Source organism: Podarcis erhardii (genome assembly GCF_964252035.2).
Source record: "Podarcis erhardii genome assembly, chromosome: 7".
Taxonomy (NCBI): domain Eukaryota; kingdom Metazoa; phylum Chordata; class Lepidosauria; order Squamata; family Lacertidae; genus Podarcis; species Podarcis erhardii.
Genome location: NC_138511.1, coordinates 82,954,159 through 82,976,271, shown reverse-complemented (window position 1 = coordinate 82,976,271; position 22,113 = coordinate 82,954,159). Strand labels below are relative to the sequence as shown.

The 22,113-nt window shown below is 45.9% G+C and overlaps 2 protein-coding genes across 3 annotated transcripts in view; both read left to right on the top strand.

Annotated features, from left to right (window-relative positions):
• The window catches only part of LOC309345858 (cell adhesion molecule CEACAM16-like), a 60,493-nt gene extending 51,269 nt beyond the window's left edge, over positions 1-9,224 (top strand). Inside the window, exons 5-9 of the mRNA XM_081869302.1 lie at positions 4,984-5,256; positions 6,964-7,065; positions 7,266-7,360; positions 8,190-8,231; positions 8,841-9,224. Coding sequence (XP_081725428.1) covers positions 4,984-5,256; positions 6,964-7,065; positions 7,266-7,360; positions 8,190-8,231; positions 8,841-8,888 — 560 coding nt within the window. The 3' untranslated portion in view covers positions 8,889-9,224. The remainder of the gene's footprint in view (positions 1-4,983; positions 5,257-6,963; positions 7,066-7,265; positions 7,361-8,189; positions 8,232-8,840) is intronic.
• LOC309346085 (uncharacterized protein) overlaps positions 1-21,077 on the top strand; it is a 61,751-nt gene extending 40,674 nt beyond the window's left edge. The window contains exons 1-7 of one of the 2 annotated variants that reach the window (XM_081869767.1): positions 11,593-11,758; positions 14,220-14,333; positions 17,231-17,350; positions 17,511-17,609; positions 18,790-18,872; positions 19,819-19,860; positions 20,100-21,077. In XM_081869767.1, the coding sequence (XP_081725893.1) occupies positions 11,698-11,758; positions 14,220-14,333; positions 17,231-17,350; positions 17,511-17,609; positions 18,790-18,872; positions 19,819-19,860; positions 20,100-20,189 (609 nt within the window). In that variant the 5' untranslated portion in view covers positions 11,593-11,697 and the 3' untranslated portion in view covers positions 20,190-21,077. Of the gene's footprint in view, positions 1-11,592; positions 11,759-14,219; positions 14,334-17,230; positions 17,351-17,510; positions 17,610-18,789; positions 18,873-19,818; positions 19,861-20,099 lie in introns of those variants that run through there. The other variant, XM_081869768.1, reaches the window with a different exon arrangement.
• Positions 21,078-22,113: the final 1,036 nt, after the last annotated feature.

Here is a 22,113-nt window from a genome sequence, read left to right as displayed (position 1 = left end):
TATGAGGAAGAAGCATAGAGTGCTGGTATGGGTGTCTTGCAGTTCTTGGGGAAAACCCAGTCTCGAAATCTCAGCTGCCCAGTTCCCCTCTGTGTGGTCAATGACTCAGCCGGAGGCAGCGATGGCACTGCATGCTGAGCAGGGAGCAGAGAAGGACCCCAGAACACCAGCTGTGAGGAGACAGGCAGCCTAAACCGAGCCCCCAAAAAGTGTGCCCGCAAGATGGGCAGGCCATGGATGGCGTCCTGGCAGATGCTGCTCTTAGCAGGTGAGAGACCAGCAGCCTACAAGGGGGAGGACTTACTTGGGGGGAGTAGGGGAGTCCAAAGGATTTGCTCCTTCCAATTCCAATGCTGGCTGACTTTATTTGCATTTCTCAGACTAATGTGGGGCTGGGAGCTTAACTCTCCCTCAGATTTCATACTTCTCCAAAAGTTGTCAAAATGTACCTCTCCAGAATTCCAGCTAGAGGAAGCTGTTATTTTGAGAGAAAACGTGTTTTAAAACAGGCAATCAGGTGCATATTTAAAAATGGAGGGTCGCCTTGCTGCTGCCCTAACATTTCCACAGGTGTTGCTGGCAGGGAATCTGAATGAAGAGAGCTGGAGTCACAAACAGTGGAGAGGGAGAAGGACTTTGAAGGTGTCCCACACCTTCCAGTTAAGGAGCTGTTGGGAAAGATAGAGGGGAAGTATTAGGGGGGCAGACTGGGGTTCTTACAGAGACAGAGAGCTCAGATCTCAATGAAGCATCAAACAAACCATATCAGTGCTTGGATTGTGAAAAGAGCTCCATTAGCAAGGCACATCATCCCACCTCACAGGAAAGAAATGTCACAGGTCTGAAACCATCGGAATGCTTAGAATGTGGAACGAGCTTCAGTCACAAGGCTAGTTCTACTTCACATTTTAAAAAATCCACGCAGGAGAGAAACCATAGGAAGCAAGTCTAGAGTGAGAGACTAGGTTGATGTCCAAAGTTTCCAGAAACTCTCCTTGTTGTGGGTGAGCTGAGAGTTTGTTTCAGTGCTTTTTTTCCTGGGGGGAGGCAGGGGGACACATACCCCTAAACATTTTGTGAATCTAAGTTTGGCCTCATTGAGGGGCAGTATTTCAATATGAGTAGGAAAATGAGAGTACCCCTAAACATATTTTTAAAAGAAAAAAAGCAGTGGTTTGTTGAGACCCTGGGCGAGAACCCAGAGGTTGAGAGGGAGGGTGTGACAGAAGGGAAATGAATTTATTTTGGTTTATATACATTGGGAGCTTTGTATCAATTTTCATATGTAGCTGTGCATTTTGGTGGTATTTTCTCAAAGTGGTCTGTCATTTATTTTAGAAACCTTTTTATTATTTTCCAGTTAAAAGGATATACTGTATTTTTCACCCTATAGGACGCACCATCCCATAAGGCGCACCTAGTTTTTTTGGGGGGGAATAAAGGGGGGAAATTATTTTTTTTTCCCCGGCGTGGGGCTGGGGCGGGGGAAGCCCGAGCTTCCCCTGACCCCAGCCCCCAGAACAGGCAACTCTCCGCAAGCCGTGGGAGCCCGGCGCACGGCGCACGGCTCCCGTGCCTTGTGGAGAGCTGCGCGAAGCCTGGGCGTGCTGAGCTCAGTGAACTAGTCTCCTTTCCAGGTGTTGTTGTTGTTGTTGTTGTTGTTGTTGTTGTTGTTGTTGTTGTTGTTGTTTTTGCTATAAGTAATCGTGCTGCCTCTAGAAGAAAAGTGATAAGTTCCTTGTACAGTGGTACCTTGGTTCTCGAACTTAATCAATTCTGGGAGTCTGTTCGACTCCCAAAACCATTCGAAAACCAAGGCGTGGCTTCTGATTGGCTGCAGGAGCTTCCTGCACTAAAGCGGAAGCTGCAGTGGAAGTTTAACTTCCGGAAAACATCCGCAAACCAGAAAGACTTCAGGGGTTGTGGCATTCGGGAGCCTATTTGTTCAGGAGCCAAGCCGTTCGAGTACCAAGGTACCATTGTATAACCATCTGAGTTGAGTTTCTTTGAAGATTGTTAATAAACCTAGGCATGGATTACATCGTACGCCCTGGTTTGTACTGTAGTGAATAATATATCCAGGGGTTTTTTTCCTTTAAATTCTTTGGGGGGGGGCCAAGAGAGTGGGGCCCTAAACTATAGCTTGTTAAGCTTATACGCAAATCCAGCACTGGTGACTGTGCTTTGGGTTCATGCATTGTTTCACTGTGATTTAAAGACAAACGTAAGTTTGTATTTAAATTTATTTATTTATTTATTTATTTATTTATTTATTTATTTATTTATTGCATTTATATCCCAACTTTTTATCCATGGAGCTCAAGGTGGTTTCTGTAGTTCCCCCGTTGCTCATTCAATCCCCACCACAACCCTGTGAGGTAGAGGTTAGGCTGAGAGGGAGCAACTCTCACAAGGTCGCCAAGTGAGCTTCAGGGCCGAGTGGGGAATCGAACCCTGGTCTCCCAGGTCCTAGGCTGACATTTTAACCACTGCACTAAAGTAAAGGAACCCCTGACCATTAGATTCAGTCGTGACCGACTGTGGGGTCATCGCACTCATCTCGCTTTATTGGCCGAGGGAGCCGGCGTACAGCTTCCGGGTCATGTGGCCAGCATGACTAAGCCGCTTCTGGCGAACCAAAGCAGCGCACGGAAACGCCGTTTACCTTCCCGCCAGAGCGGTACCTATTTATGTACTTGCACTTTGCCGTGCTTTTGAACTGCTAGGTGGGCAGGAGCAGGGACCGAGCAATAGGAACTCACCCCGTTGCGGGGATTCGAACCACCGACCTTCTGATCAGCAAGTCCTAGGCTCTGTGGTTTAACCCACAGCGCCACCCGTGTCCCTTAACCACTGCACTACCACTGGCCAATTTCTCTACCCGCCCCCATCCCTAGTTTATAGGCAGCAGTCAGCTTGGTTTAGTGTGCAACAAGAGCCTTTCCTGATCTTTCTATTCTGAGTCAGAGAAAGTATTGACTCATCATGGTGACCCAACTCATTGGCTCTGTAGCATCCCTAATTCACACTCTTCCAGGAACAAGAGGACGGATGAATATGATGCAAAGATGATATCACCACCACTCCAACACTAAAACTCTGTACAGAAGGATGGGGGATGTTACAGTGAATGAGAATTTAAGCTAACTTGCACAAACTGGTCTGAACTCTTTGGCAACTCCATCGTCTTGTCCTACAACCATTTCCCCCCCCCCTTTTCTTTCTTTTTCTTCTCCATCCTGCAGCCTCCATCCCACGTTCTTCCTTCCTGCGGATTCCAGGCCAGGGCAAGACGAAAACACACATCACAGTTGAACCAGAAACCCTGAGGGAAGGACAGAGTGTCACCTTAACACCAGGACGTGTTGATCTGTTTAGCTGCCACTGGTACCGAGGGGCAGCTGAAGAGAAAAATAAGATATTTGTTTATTCCCTAAGTCCATTTGCTGAACAGAAAAATGGACCTGCCTTCAGTGGGAGGGAGTCTGGGGCCACAGACTGCTCCCTTCGCATCACAGATTTAAGGCTGAGCGACTCTGGAACTTATACATTAAGAATGGGAGGATTTCTACGAAATGAAATGGGAGCTACCAGTATAACCATCTCAGGTATTCCCCCCCCCCTTTCTCACCTTTTAGAGATGCCTTCAGATGTCCCCTCTCTTTTATCTGTCCAGAGTTGTTACATTCCTGCATTGCAAGGGGGTTAGACTAGATGTCCCTTGGATCCCTTCCAACAATTCTATGATCTACTAAGTTTTGCAGCTGCCAAGGACCAAGTAAATTTGCCTCCAGAACAACACCTTCTGTGGAGAAGCCCAATAATAATAATAATTAATATTATTTTATTATTTATATCCCACCCATCTGGCTCAGTTCAGTAATTATAAGTGAATCATGAAGGCTTGCTTATTTATTTATTTATTTATTTATTTATTTATTTATTTATTTAGGTTCTGCTAATGGGACACAGCTCCTTTCCTGGAGCAGCTTAGCAGAACAAAGTTTATGCTACCCAAATGTGCCCTAACCCCAAGCAAAATGCACATAAATCTCTCTCCCACACACCAGGGAAAACCCCAAAAGCTCCCTGGCCTTGACAACTGTTTGATTCCTGCATTAGCTTATAGTGGGTCAAAATTATGTGCCGAAAATAACAGGGTGCTACTTTAGAAGCTGCAAGATGCTTTTAAGATATTTCAGTGGCAATGTACTGCATACCCCTCAATGTGCTGCATACCCCTCAATGTGCTGCATACCCCTCAACCGTCCCGGTAAAACTGGGACATCCTGGTTTTCCCCCCGCCAGAGAACAGCTGCCATTTTGAATGCCGTGATCTTGCATGATTTCGCATTGCAAACTCGCCCTGAACAAGCACTTTTTCAGGGGTGCGATCACGTGACTCATGCGGAAGTATGGCCCTGGAAGGCAGCATCCCGGTTTTTTGTTGCGACGTGTTGGAGGCTAGGCTACTGTAATGATCCCCTGCTATACAGTGGTACCTCGGGTTAAGAACTTAATTCGTTCTGGAGGTCTGTTCTTAACCTGAAACTGTTCTTAACTTGAAGCACCACTTTAGCTAATGGGGCCTCCCGCTGCTGCCACACCGCCGGAGCACAATTTCTGTTCCCATCCTGCAGCAAAGTTCTTAACCCGAGGTAATATTTCTGCATTAGCGGAGTCTGTAACCTGAAGCGTATGTAACCTGAGGTACCACTATGCTAAGTAGCAGCCTCGAAGTGGCCTTCTGTAGTAGCTACAATTGAAGAGACCTTAATCCAGCGGTTCTCCACCTGTGGGTCCCCAGATGTTGTTGGACTACAACATCCCATCATACCTGAGCTCTGGCCTTGCTAGCTAGGGGTGATGGGAGTTGTAGTTCAACAACATCTGGGGACCCACAGGTGGAGAAAGGCTGCCTTAAGCAGATTCAGTGACCACGAGGACCCACAAATGACGACTGTCTTTCTGTTTCATCTGCAGAAATCCTCTCCAACCCGGTCCTGCGGCCGACAGAATCCCTAGTGGCAGAGAACACAACTGTCTCCTTACACTGCAACACCTCTGACCGCCTTGACGTCTCCATCCTTTGGTTCAAGGATGGTAATCCTGTCCCATCTAAGACTGGGCTTTCTGACCGGAACCGAACCCTCATGCTAACTGGCATCACCAAAGAGGACGAAGGGATCTATAGGTGTCAGGCAGTCAACCCTGTCAGTAATGCTATAAGCAACCCCAGTAGGATAACTTTGGCATGTGAGTAATCCACTAATAAACAAGGAACACCTTTCCTCCTGACTCTGCTCTCCATGCTAGTGGTTTCTAACTCGCTAGCGCTTTTTGTGTGGAGGTAGACTATGGTGGGACGCGGATGGCACTGTGGGTTAAACCACAGAGCCTAGGACTTGCCAATCAGAAGGTCGGTGGTTTGAATCCCCGCGATGGAGCTCCCGTTGCTCGGTCCCTGCTCCTGCCAACCTAGCAGTTCGAAAGCACGTCAAAGTGCAAGTAGATAAATAGGTACCGCTCTGGCGGGAAGGTAAACGGCATTTCCGTGTGCTGTTCTGGTTCGCCAGAAGAGGCTTAGTCATGCTGGTCACATGACCCAGAAGCTGTACGCTTGCTCCGTTGGCCAATAAAGTGAGATGAGCGCCACAACCCCAGAGTCGGCCACGACTGGACCTAATGGTCAGGGGTCCCTTTACCTTTACCTAGATTATGGTGGTGAGAGAAAGGTAACATGCAATGAACGCCTCATTCTAGGAGTCGACGGAGGGTGGGGGTGGGAGCAAGCTGTCAGCAGAGAAGCCATCAGAGTGGCTCTGACGGAGAACTGCAGGGTCTGCCACCCGTCTGTCATCGCTCTCAGTGCTTACATCCAGACTGGACTGAGGTCCAGTTCCGAGGGCCTTCTGGCAGTTCCCTCACTGTGAGAAGTGAAGCTACAGGGAACCAGGCAGAGGGCCTTCTCAGGGATGGTTCCCACCCTGTGGAACGCCCTCTCTTCAGATGCCAAGGAAATAAACAACTACAGTGGTACCTCGGGTTACAGACGCTTCAGGTTACAGACTCCACTAACCCAGAAATAGTACCTCGGGTTAAGAACTTTTCTTCAGAATGAGAACAGAAATCGCGTGGCAGCAGCGGGAGGCCCCATTTGCTAAAGTGGTACCTCAGGTTATGAACTGTTTCAGGTTAAGAACAGACCTCCAGAATGAATTAAGTTCTTAACCTGAGGTACCACTGTATCTGACTTTTAGAAGACACCTGAAGGCATCCCGTTTAGGGAAGTTTTTAATGTTTATTGCATTAATAATAATAATAATAATAATAATAATAATAATAATAATATTCTATTGGAGGCTGCCCAGAGTAGTTGGGGAAACTCAGCCAGATGGGCAGAGTATTATTATTATTATTATTATTATTATTATTATTATTATTATTATTATTATAATATTGACTCCTCCTCACCTGGTCCTGTCTGTTCACTATCCCTCAAGCACCCTGTTTCTAGCACTTCCCAGCTCCTCTAAGGTGTGGCCAGAATCCCACCTCCCATCCCCAGTCTCGAAATCCTCTTCCTCTGCGCCTTCCTTGAGCAGCTCTTGGTTGGGCAGATTCTGCCCTTCTTTCTCATGTAGCCAGTCCCTGACATGGCAGTGCTTAAGTACCGGTAATGCTGACGGACTCACCATCTGAAGAGGCTCAGAGCTGCACCCCGGTAAAACCCGGTTTACCCAACAGAGTAAGCTCTGCTCCTAACTGTTTGGTGGACAGTTTTGCTGCTGTTTTTTGCTGGTCCAGAAACGCTCACTGGGGGGAGGTGCATACAGGATAATGCCCCCCCCCTACCATATTTCAAGCCCCTTGCTTCTACCATAGGGTCTATAGAGGCTAGATTACAGGCAGTCCTTAATTATGACATCGCTCAGTCTCTTAAAAATATGCCTTGCTCTTCAGATTCTTCTCCTTTCAGTTCTGCTGAAGCCCTCGCTGGGACTGTTATCGGGTCTCTGGCTGCAATACTGGTGCTGATGGGAACCCTGACTTACCTCTTTCTCCGTGAGTAAACCAGAGCAGATCCCAGACTTCAGGAGACCCTTGTCAGGGCGGGGGCTGAAGTAGCTGCCATGGGCTGCAGAAGCCCAGTAAGCAAGGGTTTGGAGGGTGGGGGGCAGGGCCAGGGCCAGCAGTTGTTGCAGAGTAGCAATATTGCACAGCTAGGTAGCTAAACATGTGTAAGACTGACTCCAGACTTGCAGGTGCCCGTCATCGGAATGGCAGAACTTCTTCTCCGGTTGTACCCACCCCTCAGGTATATGAGAATGATCCACCATCTGGAGAAAGAAAACCTCAGGTGAGTGAATCAGGGGGCCTCTAGATGGGGGTTTGTCGTGAGATGGATATTGTGGGATGTGATCCATGAGAGGCAGTCAAGTACAACATTCCTTGTAATGCTAGAGAAGACATGCGAGGGAATGTTTGGTCCAGCCAGTCGAAACTTCCTGTTCCTCTTGGCTGGAGCATCCTTCCTTTTGCATGTGATAGAAGGTGGTTGTGACCTAACCTGTCCAGGTAACAAAAGGACGAGTCACACAGCACACCTCTCTCTTTTTGACCAGCTTTTAGCTAGGACTGCTCTGCACTGGGATTATTCCCCCATATGGTTTAGATCCCCATGTACATATTTGTAACTAAGTCTGCCTTCAGGAATCCAACTGTGAACTGATGTGAGTAAACTTATTTTATCAACTTTGAATAAGATTGTGGCATCTTTATACTTTTAAGAGGGATTCAAGAAAGCTTATCCGAAACAGATTGAATTGTATAATAGTGAGAGGCTTACACGAACCTGCAATCAGCTATCTGCTGTGCATGTAAAAAGGGGGGGAATGTAACTCTGCTACATAAAGGAACTTGCTAGCGCAGGTTAGGAAGGATATTAATAAACAATATATCCTCTCCTGCCACCCTGAACATTCCCACAGATATTACTCATACAGGCAGATTTTTCATTGAGTTCACAGCCTTCCTTTGGCATCAAGATGCCAGCCAATATTTTCCCCTATGTGGTATTGATTTCCCCTTTTCCTGGAGAATGTTGGCCACAATCCATTCGCAAGAACTCAAAGATTCAGCAGATGTCTGCTAATATAAGCTTCGGCATATTTTTGTGTTCTATCCAGGTTAAGTCTGAAAGCTCCTCCAAGGCCAGCAACACATATGAGGTGAGTAGAAGGTCCCTTGCCCTTTGAAATGTTTGGAAAATTTCAACTAGGCTCAAAATATCCATTATCAACCAAATAATAGCCCATTACTGAAAGATCTGCATTGGCCTCCACTTTGATTTCAGGCACACGTCAAATTGCTAGCCTTAAGCTTCTCTCATACAGTTTAGGGCCTTAGAGTTCCCCTTCTCCCACAGGTAGCTGCCCAACCATTTGGACCATCTTCTGAAGCCCTTTTCCAGATTCCTGCCGCCTTGTGGGTGGCAGCCACAAACAGAGCCTTTTCTGAGTGGCACCCCAAGTCTGGAAGTCATCCACAAGGGAAGTTTGTCTGGCACCAGCACTGCTGTCATTTGGCTACCCAGTGCAAAGGTGGGCAAATTTCCTGTAATAGAAATTGGTAAAGGGCACCGAGGTTCCCAGCCGATATAAATTATCCAGACAAAAGGCACTTGCATTGATTTGCTTCTCTTCTTACATGATGTTCTGCTTCCAAGAATATAAATAAGGTCACCAGCCTTAGTCTCATGCTACCCAGGAAAACAATTCAAAACCAAAATAGTTCTGACTTTCTTGTTTCCACCTGACTCATCTCCATTTTCTCTTTAGAAATTGCAGCCCAGAATCCATTCTGTCTACGAAGAGATAAAGAGATAAGACACGGACCCAGCAACTTCCTCTCCGCTGCTGAGGCTTCTCCTGGGCCCTCAAGCCTCCCTCTTTCCCATTCAGATCTCTTCCTTTCAGCTGCAGCTGAGTAACTGTAGGGACCAGGACATTTTCTCTGCAGGGCCAGGTGTCAGGAGTGCAGGCAGGAGCCAGGCCCTGTGACCAGTAGGACTTTGCAGGACTGGGGCCTTCCTAAGTTTGTTCTGAAGAGGCAAGGCACAGCCGCACAGGTGAGGCCAATTGGTAACTCACAGCACCTGGTGGCAAGAGCCGGGAAGGGATATAAGGTCAGCATTTCCCTTCGGCTTTTTGCCATAGCAACATGTTCCCTGCCTTGCTATATTTGGCTCCTTGACTCCTTGCTTCTTGATCCTCGGACCCCTGATTTCGTGACTCCTTGCTTCTTGATCCCCGGACCCTTGGCTTCTTGACTCCGGCTCTCTGACACTCGGATTCTGGGCTTCCTGACTCCTGGCTTCTGGACTCCCATTCCTGCTCCCACCCCGCCATCTTGCCCCCGGTCCTGACGTCCCCAGCTGGGACTTCGATCGCCCATGAACCGGACCGTGACACCAGGTCCTTCTGGAAATCCTAGTCCTTGTTCTGAACAAAGGAACCAGCCTTGGTCCCCAAGGCACTCTCACGTTGGGAAAGACTTGCAGATACTGAGACAGAGACACAAAGGAAGTTCTCCCTGGAAAGGCCAAACAGAATTGCATCTCGCTAGACTACAGGATTAATGCTGAACAGGCGAGGAATCGCCATGAAAATTCATCAACCTTTTTGTGTACGCCTCTCCTAATAAACACATTTTTGTATGCATTTTTTGACTAGCGTTCAATTTTTTGCAAGCACTTTCTCTGAAGGTGATGCATCTTTTCCTGTCGTTTTCATGACTATATTCCTTATTACTCACACTTTCCCTTAAAATATACATGTTTGTATGCATGTTTGCTGAACGGCATTGCAAGATTCAGGTGCGTGTGAATTCTGTAGGATGCCTGCATTTTCGTTCCCATATTGTTTGGGAAATTTGCACATTTGATATATTTGCCTTCAGTGCAAACTGAACTTGCCTTAGGAACATGCTGTCCATCTGTGCTCTGCAACACCAGATCAAATATTGCTGGGCTCAACCTCCCATGAACCCCCACCATGCTGCTTGTATCTGATTGGCCCTTTTCCTGGCTACAATCAGAGGAAGTTTCTCCACTCCCCAGCCTGATTCATTTGCCGTGTCCCCATCCCTTCCTTCCCCATTCCCCTCTGCCATCCATCATCTGCAGCACCCAAGCCTTTGCACTCCTCTCTGCCCCCACCCATTAGCAGTCACTGGACGGAGGGAGGGGAGGAAGGAAGGAGGGGAGCTAGGAAGGAGGGGAGCAGGGCTGCCCCACCCAGTCTCCTACCGCAGGAGGAGGAGGGGGAGGCATTGAAGGAACCCAGGCATCCTGGTCCTGCTGGCGAGAGCATCCCGCTGAAGTCAAGCCCTGGAGGAGGAGGCAGCAAGAGCATCTGAGGGGAGGGGAGCTGTGGTAACAGAGAAGGAAAAGAGGCAATGAAAGTGTTAGAAAGCCAAAGAAAGTCTTTTTTGGTTAACATCCAGGCCTAAATGGCAATGCAAGTGTGCCCTCTTGCTCCATCAACCACAAGAAAACCAAAGGAAATCAAGCAGAGGTTACGACAACTGAAAGGAAACTACAACTAATCCAGAATGCGGCCGCTAGACTGGTGACTGGGAGTGGCTGCTGAGACCACATAACACCGGTCCCAAAAGACCTACTTTGGCTCCCAGTACGTTTCTGAGCACACTTCAAAGTGTTGGTGCTGACCTTTAAAGCCCTAAACGGTCTTGGCCCAGTATACCTGAAGGAGAGTCTCCACCTCCATCGTTCTGCCCGGACGCTGAGGTCCAGCTCCGAGGGCCTTATGGCAGTTCCCTCACTGCGAGAAGCCAAGTTACAGGGAACCAGGCAGAGGGCCTTCCCGGTAGTTGTGTCCACCCTGTGGAATGCCCTCCCATCAGATGTCAAAGAAATGAACAACTATCCAACTTTTAAAAGACATCTGAAGGCAGCCCTGTTTAGGGAAGCTTTCAGTGTTTGGTGTTTTATGGTGTTTTTAATATTCTGTGGGGAGCCACCCAGAATGGCTGGGGAAACCCAGCCAGATGGGCGGGGTATAAATAAATTGTTGTTGTTGTTGTTGTTAAGTGTTCAGGAGTTTGACCAACAATGCATGAAATATGGGCTCACTCCTGCTGCAAAAAATAATACGCCAATGCCTTGGGGCGTGGTGCGGGGTTAAACGCCAGATCTATTAATCCTAAATTAAAACTAAAAATGTGAAAGTAGGGCCCCAAGTCATGGTTGGAAATCTAAGATGGGTCTCAGGTCTGGACTGGTTTGGCTATCACTGTTTCGAACCTCTTCTGTAATGAACCCTAAAGTTGCCAACTCCTTGTGCACACTCTTCATCTCAGATCACATCTTTGCTCCCAATGCAGAGAGGTGGGTCCTGCCGAGTTACATATTTGGGTGAGAAGTTCCCGGAGTGGCTTGCCTGATAAGGGCATAGGAGGAAGTGAACGAAAAAGCTTGGTTTGGATGATTTCCAACCCTAGGGGGGGAAACCCAGTGCTGAAAATTCAGCGGCCAAGTTCCTGTTTCTCTGATTTGCTCAGAGCCAGCAGTGGTGCTGGAACCAGGTGCTAGGCAAGGAGTAGAGAAAGACCCCAGAACACTAGCTGTGAAGGGACAGAGAGCCAAACCGGTCCTTCAGGAAGTGCACTCACAAGATGGACAGGCCACACAGAACCCATGGTTGGAAGGTCTCCTGGAAGATGCTGCTCTTAGCAGGTGAGAGGTCAGCACCCTGCAATGGGGAGGACTTACTTGGGGGGAGTTGAGGATGCTGGAGGAATTTGGTCTTTTAGCACAGATCTGCATCTCTCCCACTAATGCAGCTATCGAAACCTAACTCTGCACCCGATTTCATCCCTCTCCAAATGTTGTGGTGCAGTTCTCAAGAATTCAAATTAGAGGAAGGTGTTGTTTTGAGTGAAAATACCTTTTTTAAACATGTGTTTATATGCAAAAGGCCTGCTAGGGACCACCCTGTTGCACACTCGGTTTCCTACCTTCTAGGATGCAGAATCCGGACCCCATTTCCAAAGGGGTTGCTGGTAAGAGCCCTGGAAGAGGGCACAAAAACTCCTTTTGGAATGAAAGAAGCTTACATGCAGCTGAGCTGGGGGTAGGATCGTGACCTCAGAGACTTCTCAAGAAGGAGCTCTTAGGGTAGCACCAGCGGTATTAGAAACCAAGATATGAAAGCTAGGAGCTAAATGGCATTTTAAGCCTAGGTTATGGGCGCAACAACAGAATGTCTAGGCACGCTTTTTTTAATAACAAAAATATAAAGCTGAATATTCTTAAGAGGGTATCTTCTCCAGTCTTCAGAGAGTAGCTGGAAGTGGGGACACAGAAAAGGACCCTCCTTTCCTTCCCCTCTGCAGTTTTAATCTGAAATCTTCGGCGCAGTACTGCCCCCAGAGCTCAGAAACTATTCACGCTGATGAAATTCCCTGTCTCAAAGTGTGCCTGGAACAATGGGAGTTTTGAACGCTGAACACCAGAGGACCAGGTTGTGGTCCTTTCTGAGCCAGAGATGGAGTGGCAAATTCTCTTGGAGGAGGAACCTGGGTACCCAATGAGATGTGGGCCTTCTGAGTAGAAAGGACTCATCCTGAGTCCCTGAAGGGGGTGAGCACAGACAGGGGCACAGACCTCCTTCACTGGGCCCCTTTACACTACTCTTTTCTTACCTAGAAGCATGGGAGGGCCTTGGAAGGGGAAGTGCCAGAACGTTCCCCCTTTTTTCATGCCCCAGAAGGTGGCTGAGGCTGAGCTGCCAGGAAAGGAACTGACTCGCTTGCCCAATAAAGTAAGGGCTGTACTTATTGTTTGCAGAATTCTTGAGCGCAGGGGAGGCCCAGGACATGTTGCTGGTGTGTACAAAATGCCAACGAAATAATAATAAAATAACAATAATTTATTATTTGTACCCTGCCCATCTGGCTGGGTTTCCCCAGCCACTCTGGGTGGCTTCCAACAAAATATTAAAATACAAAAATCTATCAAACATTAAAAGCTTCCCTAAACAGGGCTTGGGGGGAAAGTCTGGTAGTTGTTTTTGTCTTTGACATCCGGTGGGAGGGCGTTCCACAGGGCGGGTGCCACTACCGAGAAGGCCCTCTGCCCTTGCCACCATGCCTGCGCTGCCGCCAACTCCACCATTGCAACAAGGTAGTGGCAGCAGCCAGGGTGCCACATCAGCAGCCGGGAGCGCTAGGGTGAAATGGCAGCAGGTGGCATGGTGGCATGGGCAAAGCCACAGCAGGGCTAGCAGTGGCACAATGGCGGGGCTGGACCTGCCGCCTGAGGCGCATTATTTGGCCAGCCTTGCTGGGATCAGTGAAATGGACTGGGGTATTTTGAGTGCATTTGTAATGCTTGGTTCCTAATGAGTGTTAATGCATATATATAATCAGCTATGACTTCAAAATGATGTGAATATCATACAACACAAATCCTCAAAACATTTTAAAAGGGCACTGGACGTCAATCAACCACAGTCCTGGTTAAAGATGAATATTTTTGCCTGGCGCCTAAAGGTGTATAATGAAGGCGCCAGCCAAACCTCCCTGGGGAGAGCATTGTACAAACGTGGAGCCACTGCAGAAAAGGCCCTGGTGTGCTCGCTTCGGCAGCACATATACTAAAATTGGAACGATACAGAGAAGATTAGCATGGCCCCTGCGCAAGGATGACACGCAAATTCGTGAAGCGTTCCATATTTTTAATTCGTGACCAGAAGAAAGAGACAGTGGAGGAGGACTGGAAAAAATTTAAAATCTATCTTAAAAATTGTTGTAAAATTTCGGAATGTTAAGATGTCAAGGGATTGGATACAAAGAATTACAGCTATAAATTGAAATTTATAAAATAGAATTTTTTTAAAGAGAATTAAATATAAAAATGGGATGAAGAATTGCTAAAAATTTTTAAAATTTGGATGCAGGGAAGGGGAGGTTTGGGGAAGTCGTGTTATGTTTATTTGTTTTTTGTTTATGTTGTAAAATCAATAAAAATTATTTTTAAAAAAAACAAAAAAACAGAAAAGGCCCTGGTGTTGCCACCCTCTCACAAAGGAGGAACACGAAGAGGGGCCTTAGAAGATGATCTCAGGGTTCGGGTCAGTTAATATGTAGAGAGGTGGTCCATATGAAGGTCTTTTTCCTTCTTCTCCACCCGACAGATTTCATCCTGAGTTCTTGCTTCCTGATGACTCAAGCCCAGGACAGTCTTGGAAGGCCCTTCACGACTGAAGGAAATTCTCCAGAATCACAGACTGCCGTCTTCACAACAGAAGGTACTGACCTAAAGCAACTTACTATCTGCTCTGGGATCAAGAGACAATTGATGAGAGAAATTGGATTTTTATCTCTTATCAGGTGCCATATATACACAGCTCTTGCTATCCAAACACAATGCATTCTCAGGAAATCCTTTTGTTAGGTGACTGTTCGCAAGTCAATGATTTCCACGGATTCCTATGGGAAAATTTCTATTGCGTTCCCAACCATGAAATTCTTACCCCCAAATGAAATTCCCCCCAGGGAAAACCTGGGGAAACCCTCTGAAACCTTGCAAGGGGCAAATGAAGGGCGAAATGCTCTCTAATTTGACCGATCTCTTCCACTTCCTCCCTCCCACCATGGTTTCTGGCGAAACGCCTGCCATTGATGAGGGACAACCCCCCAAGAAGTTGTTTAAGGATGCATGCAGGTCCAGGTGTTTGGATATCAGAATCTGCAGTGTATATAGCCAGGTTGGGTACTAACACCTCATGTTTGGATAAGTGAATTTTCACATAGTGAGGGTTTGGATAGCGGGACCTCTGTGCTGTGGACAGGAAAATGTATCTGCCTTCATTGGGTGGGAAACTGGGGTCTCAGATTTAAGGCTAAGTGACTCTGGAACATATACACCATAAATGCAAGAATTTCTGGGCTGTTATGAAAATGATATATCGATGGTATCTAACACCGTGCAAATTGGCAAAAATGTATAAATCTAAATCAAATAATTGTTGAAAATGCAAATAGAAAGAAGGTTCTTTTTATCATATGAGGTGGTTTTGTAGGAAGGTTAAAGATTACTGGGAAATGATATGTAATGGATTGAAAAGGATGTTTAAAATAATGTTTGTAAAAAATAAAAATAAAAAACCCAGAAGCTTTTCTTTTGGGAATTAAACGGACAGAACTACCTGAACTGTATAGAAACTTATTCATGCATACTACTACAGCGGCAAGAATGTTACTTGCCCCAAAATGGAAAGAAGTAGAAGTCCCAGCAAAGGAAGAATGGATACAAAAACTTATGGAATATGCAGAAATGGCAAAACTTACCGGAAGAATAAGAAATCAAGATAACAAACTTTTTATAAAAGAATGGAAATAGTTTGTGGGATATTTACAGAGAAATTTGAAACAGATAAGAACACTGGCAGGATTATTGTAATAACCTGCAGTTTCATAAGAGTATATATTTAAAGTAGATGAATAAATGAACAAATTAAGTTAATTTGGATATACAGAAGATGTTAAAAATAAATTTAAGGAACCAGAAAAAGAGGGGGAAGTGAGTCAAGTTTTGAAGTGTTAAAATGACTGTAAATTTATGGAAATGTATAAACTTGAAAAATCATTAAAAAAAATAATAATCTCTGGGATGTGAAACGGAATATGAACCTAACCATCTCAGGTATGTTCCCCCCTAGTTTCCCATCTTTTAGGGGGACGCCCTCAGTATGTTCCTTTTATTCACCCAGAGCTGAGTTCTCTTTTCAGTCTCTACATTTTTAGGGAAAGTTGCTTTGTGACAGTATATGTCTCAGGTAAAATTACACCTGAAAGAAGGATAAAGAAGGATAAGACATTTTTTATGTATGCATCTACAGCAGCAAGAATACTTATAGCAAAATATTGGAAGACACAAGATCTTCCCACGCTGGAAGAGTGGCAGACGCAGTTGATGGACTATATGGAATTGGCCGAAATGACTGGCAGAATCCGGGATTTGGATGAAGAGACAACGGAAGAAGATTGGAAAAAAATTAAGGACTATTTGCAAAAACAATACAAGCTATATGAATGTTAAGAATCTGCATGTTTTGGAACTTAGCTCCTGCAACTAGATCGAGAAAATGGGAAGATAAGTTACACTTAAGAAAAAGTTGAAATTTAAGGTTATTATATTTTTTATTTTAAGGCATAAATATTAGATAGAAGGCACCTTAAAATTAGAAGTGAAATATTTTGAAAGATATAAATAAGATACGAAACAAGGTAATAATTTGCTGATATGTTTTATTGTAAAGAATGCAGGGTGAGGGAGGTGTGGGGAAGTCCAGCTAACAATTTAAAAATGTATTTTGAAAGTTGGAGTATTATTTATTTTTCTTCTTTTTTCTTCTGTAAACTGAAAATGCAATAAAAACGTTTTAAAAAAATAAAAAATAAAATTGCATGTATATTGGAAGAAATTCACGCTTAAAACGTTGATGAATTTTCACAAGGAGGTGTATTTTCTTTTCTATAAGTTTCAAACGAATGTGGAGAACTGAACCCAACCCAAGACTGGAAAAAATGAGAAACAGAAATGGATGTATTTGCTTATCCGTAGTCTGGAGGGGGCCCAAGTCCTCTTCCTTTTCCTTGAAGTTAGTGGTCCTTTTCTCTGTCCATCCCCACTGTCAGGAATGAGCCAGCTCCTAGTGGAACTTCACAGCTAGCTGGAGAAAAGAGGGTTAGATCTGATGCAGGCTGAACAGTGGCGAGTGCCCAGTGCAACTCCCTTGGACATTGAAATGCCGGTTGCCAAGGGAACAACTGAGAGTGGGCTGGAACACAGCCAAAGCTCTCAGGAAGTTCAAACAGATGCAAGCAGACAAAGAGATAGTCTGTCAGAATGGGAAGAGGCTGGAGCTAATCCAATAAGTCCGAAGAGTTGGCGAAAGGGAGGGCTGCTAGACAGGAAGCAAAACAAGAGACTAAAGGTGCGAAAGTTCAGTATCTTCTGTAGGAACCGGAAGGAGTCTTCAGAAGGGTCATCTTGAGTAATAATGTCAGCGGCTTCGTTAGAGCTGTCCAGAGTTATCTGTTAGTTTTTACAATAAATCCTCCTTATTAACTACCTACGCTTACTCCTTTTTAATTACCTACGCTTACGCCGGAACCTGGACTCCTGGCACCCACCCTGCAGCTGCCACCCATTTCATCTTCTTCTCAATGCATTCACAAACTGCGACCAGGACCATAATATCAACGACAGAGGAACTATCAGATCTACACAAAGAAAAGAACTTCACTGATACAGAAACAGGTGGGAACTCAGAGCAATAGTTTGACCTCCAAGTACTGAGGGGAGGGGAACTCTTACATTTCCAGTTCTGAGCAGCAAGCAGAGGTGCTAACCTTGCTCCTTTCAGATCAAGGGATGGATTTCACCTAGCAACTGAAGTTCCTAAAAATATTCTCTGCAGGCCCAGACAACCCTTCAAAAAGTGTGGTGGCCACCATCGTCATCATTGTGGTTCTGCTGGTACTGGTCGGAGCTGGGTTTCTGCTTTACTTCTTTCTCTGTGAGTAACACACTGGAACCTGGGAGCACAAGACTCCCAACCATGAGAAAGAAATGATGGTTCGTGTCCAGAGCAGGAAGGAGATGGGGAACCTGGAGTCTCCCCCTTATTAAGGAAGGAGATATGTTTGTAGGCTTAAAATCCATCCCTTTCCTTAGACCCTTTGAAGACCCTGTAAAAAGTGCTCCTAGGAACCTAGGAGATCATGCTAGTGGTCCATCTAGCTCAGGACGGTCAACACTGACAGGCAGCAGATTGCAAGCAGGGGTCATGAATCACAGAATCATAGATCAGTAGAGTTGAAAGAGACCCTGAGGATCATCCAGTCCAACCCCCTGCAATGCAGGATTATTATTATTATTATTATTATTATTATTATTATTATTATTATCATTATTATTACCCCACCCATCTGGCTGAGTTTCCCCAGCTACTCTGGGTGCCTCCCAACAGAATATTATTATTAGTAATAATAAAGCGATAAAGCATCAAACATTAAAAACTTTCCTAAACAGGGCTGCCTTCAGATGTCTTCTAAAAGTCAGATAGTTGTTTATTTCCTTGACATCTGATGGGAGGGTGTTCCACAAGGCGGGCACCACTTCCGAAAAGGCCCTCCATCTGGTTCCCTGTAACTTCACTTCCTGCAATGAGGGAACTGCCAGAAGGCCCTTGGAGCTGGACCTCAGTGTCCGGGCTGAACGATGGGGGTGGACATGCTCCTTCAGGTATATGCAGCTGTCCCATGCGGGGATCAAACTTGCAATCTTGTCATTATCAGCACCATGCTGTAACCAACTGAGCTATCCCATCTCTCCCAGCCCAACCTGGAGATGCTGCTGGGGTTGGCACCTGGGACCTTCTGCATACAGGGCAGGTGTTCTACCACCAAGCTGCCTTATAAGAAGTCTTTCTTTTGTTCCATCTTGATCAGTATTGTCTACACTGAATGGTCCAGAGATTTAGAGAGGGGGTCTCCCAGCCTCACCTAGAGGTGCCCCCGGGGACGGAACTAGGGGTGTTGTGCTTGCAAAGCAGATCCTCTCCCACTGAGGAATGACGACCCTTCCCCCTTGCCCTTCATGCCCTGTAGAGACCACATTTGACTAGGATGACGCTGCTGATACCAATGTAGGGTTTGGATGTTAACATTTGACTCTGAACCTCCTCCCTTTCTCAGGCATCCATCGTAAGAGCCACGGGACACCCACCCAGGTCTTCTCCGTAACACCGTTATATGAGAACATCTCCCCTGCTCAAAAGGTGAGGCCTCAAGTGGGCAACACAAAGGCTTTGGGGAATCAGCTTCCTCCCCTGTGGCAGTAAATAAGATCAAACGAAAGGAACGTCTTACCAGTTAGATTCTTTAATAATCACAGCGAGAGATAAAAGAATATGTCTACCTAGAAATGGCAGTGCTCCCAATTAAGGGTCACTCCCCCCCCCATTAATCTGCATCATTCCTATGTCTTGTAATCTGAGGTTGTACCCTCTGCACTTTCTGCTCTGCCACTTTCTGAGCTTTCCGTGACTTTGGAGAAGGCGGGTGAATGCTATCCAGAGATTGTGAATCTGTTAACCCTCTCTCTTCCAGTGTTTCTTCTGCTAGCTGTTCCCCATCCAGTATTTCCCAGCTTCTGCCTTCTGAACTATATCCCTCCGCAAACCACTGTTCCAAATCTATACTGTCCTCCTGCTCCTGGGAAGATTCAGGATCAGGGAGAGGGGGAAACTCCCACCATTCTTCCTCTGTGCAGCCCTCCTCAGCACAGTCCCTGACAACTATTCAGCATTGGCCTTCAGATTTTGAGGTGCTGTCGAGAGCATAACAGTCCTTGCCCAGGGGAATTTCCCAACTTTAAACAGGAAGATATGTATTTATTAAAATGCATAGTAACAAATGTATCACATGATAATCTCCACCCCACAGTGATTTTTCAGGTGCTACATTAACACAAAGCTCAGGCTAAGAGACAGTAGCTCAGAAGTGCCCAAACTCTCTTTAGGATTGAAGTTGTTGAACTTTTTTTAGGATTTAACCCCAGGACATATACTGCCACGGGGGCTGAATTAAATCGACTGGTGGGCTGGATTAGGTCCCTGAAATAGACTTTGGACATGGCTGCAGTATCTGGTCACCCAGTAAGCTTCATGGCTGAGCGGGGATTTGAACCAATAAATGCCCTTCAACCATTTTTCATTCATCCAGGTCGTGCCCAACAGTTCCTCTGAAGCTGACCAGCATTATGAGGTAAGCATTAGCAGGATCTCTTCACGATTTACTCTTCAGAAAAGACCCGGAAGAAGCCCATATTAGGCAATAATTTTGGAGGTGGTGCTGGGTGCACTCCAGGGAGCCTAGATGCAAAGGAGAGATGGGCTCTTGTGTCTCTGACAGCTGGTCAGAGGACGGGATTTCTTACCTTTCCCTCCTCCCAGGCACAAACATCAATCATGTCACCTGATGCACTGCCTCCATTTCTTCTCTAGAGTCTGCAGCATGGAGATCAGAATGTCTACAACGAGTTGATGTTCAGACAAAACCCATCGGAAGTCCCCTCTGTTGGGTCATCTTCTTGACCCTCGTTGCTCATCCCTTGTCAGAGGAGATGTGCTCATTTCAGCACATCTGAAGTGGGGATATCATATCTCCATCAAAATGGACCCTCCTTCCTTCGAGGCCCGTCCTTCCGCAAACCCTAGCCCTCGCTTCGAATGAGCAGCCACAACAAATCAGCATCGGAAGAAGAGTCTGCTTCCTCATGACCCTGCTCTCGTCTTAAGATGGAGAGGCTTTCCCAAACATCTCTGCTTGCAAAGGGATTGTGGGTGGTGAATGTTGAGGTTTTTGGGTGGGAATTTTTGTAATTTGGCTGAGATGGATAAATACTGGTCATACAGGGCGAGTCTTTTAAAAGAGGCCCCGTGGAACATGTGTACTCTATATCCATGGGGCCTCTTTTAAAGGACTCACCCTGTATAATAAAAAGGAGAATTCACTGGATGCCTAGATCCAGGTTTGGGGCAAGTCGTCTTTGGTGAGAGAGCTCCAGCAGAGATTTAAAATCACTAAACACGCGGCGAAGTAAAGCATGGAAATATAGGCTGCTGGACCTTTAAAATATCCCCTTCTTGGTTGCTTCCAAAGCTCCCCACTGCCCTCAGCATAGAAAGAGACCACAAATTTGGTAAGTTAAAAATGGTTTACTTGCAAACTCTTCGTGACCCAGACTCTTCTCTCCTCCTGCTTTTTCAGTAGCAGGAGCGGGCACATGTGGGAATGTTCAGGGATGCGGGAGAGGATATATTGTTTGATTATAGCCTTTTCAACTTGTGTTAACAAGTTCACAATTTAGCAGAGTAACATTCCCCTTTTTAAACTTGCAGCGGATGCGTTTGCTCAGGCTCTCTAAAGCCTCTATAATTACTGTTCTGGTATTTCCTCTTATTCCCTCATAAAAGATAAGACACGACACAGTCTTCACATTCTGTTCACAATAGGATCCCAGAAGTCCGACTTAGCTTAGAAAGCACCTGGAAACTATCTCATAAGGAGACAGTCCCTTTGTCCTCTTTTGGCTAAGCAGATGTTGCTTCTTCGATGCATGTAGTCAAAGAGAGAGAGATGGCTGCCCTGCCCTGTGCTTTTGTCACTACCTGCACAGGTGAGGCCACGCCCACCTCTAGTCACATGCAGAGGAAGTCTGTCGCAGCCCAGAAGGAAACAGGAAGTTTACCTGCTGGCTGGACAAACATTCCTCCCCATGTGTAAACATGTTCACTCTAGGAATGTTGTACTTGACTGCTCTTGTGTTTCACATCCCACAGCACAAAGATGACCTTGGGTCCCCTGGTCCCCCAAAGCACCTTGGGGTTTTCCAGGGGATTTTACAATCTCACATAACCTCCCTTCCCTCCGCTTGAGTCTCCCCCATGAATGGGAGAGCTGCCATCATGGCCCCAGACACGAATTAGAAACAGCAGCCACGTAGTTTAAAGACTAACAAGCACTAAACAACTGAAAGCCTTCCTGTGAGGTATTTTAGGTGAACATCTGCCGAAAGAGAAAAGGACATTATTTATGTATGCTACTATGGCGGTGAGAATTCTGATAGCACAAAACTGGAAGACTGGAGAAATTCCGACAAAAGAACAATGGCAAGAGGATGAATTATGCAGAACTGGTAAAACCGATGGACAGACTACGAGAAAAGGAGTTTTGAAAAAGAGTGGGAACCTTTTATAATATGTTTGCAGAATCAAAGAAAGAGCATCGACTTGATGGCAGGATTTAAATAAACACTCACATCTTTATTAACAGAGAACATTTAAAATAACGAAGAAATGATATAGTGGATTTTAAGAAACAGCAGTATGTAATAAGGGGGTAAAAAACCAGAAATGGAAGCTGAGGGAAGCCCAGGAGGGAAGGAGGGAAGAGGTGTGATAAATATGTTATTGATATGAGATGTATGTATTGACGGAAAAGAAAGTGAATAAAAAA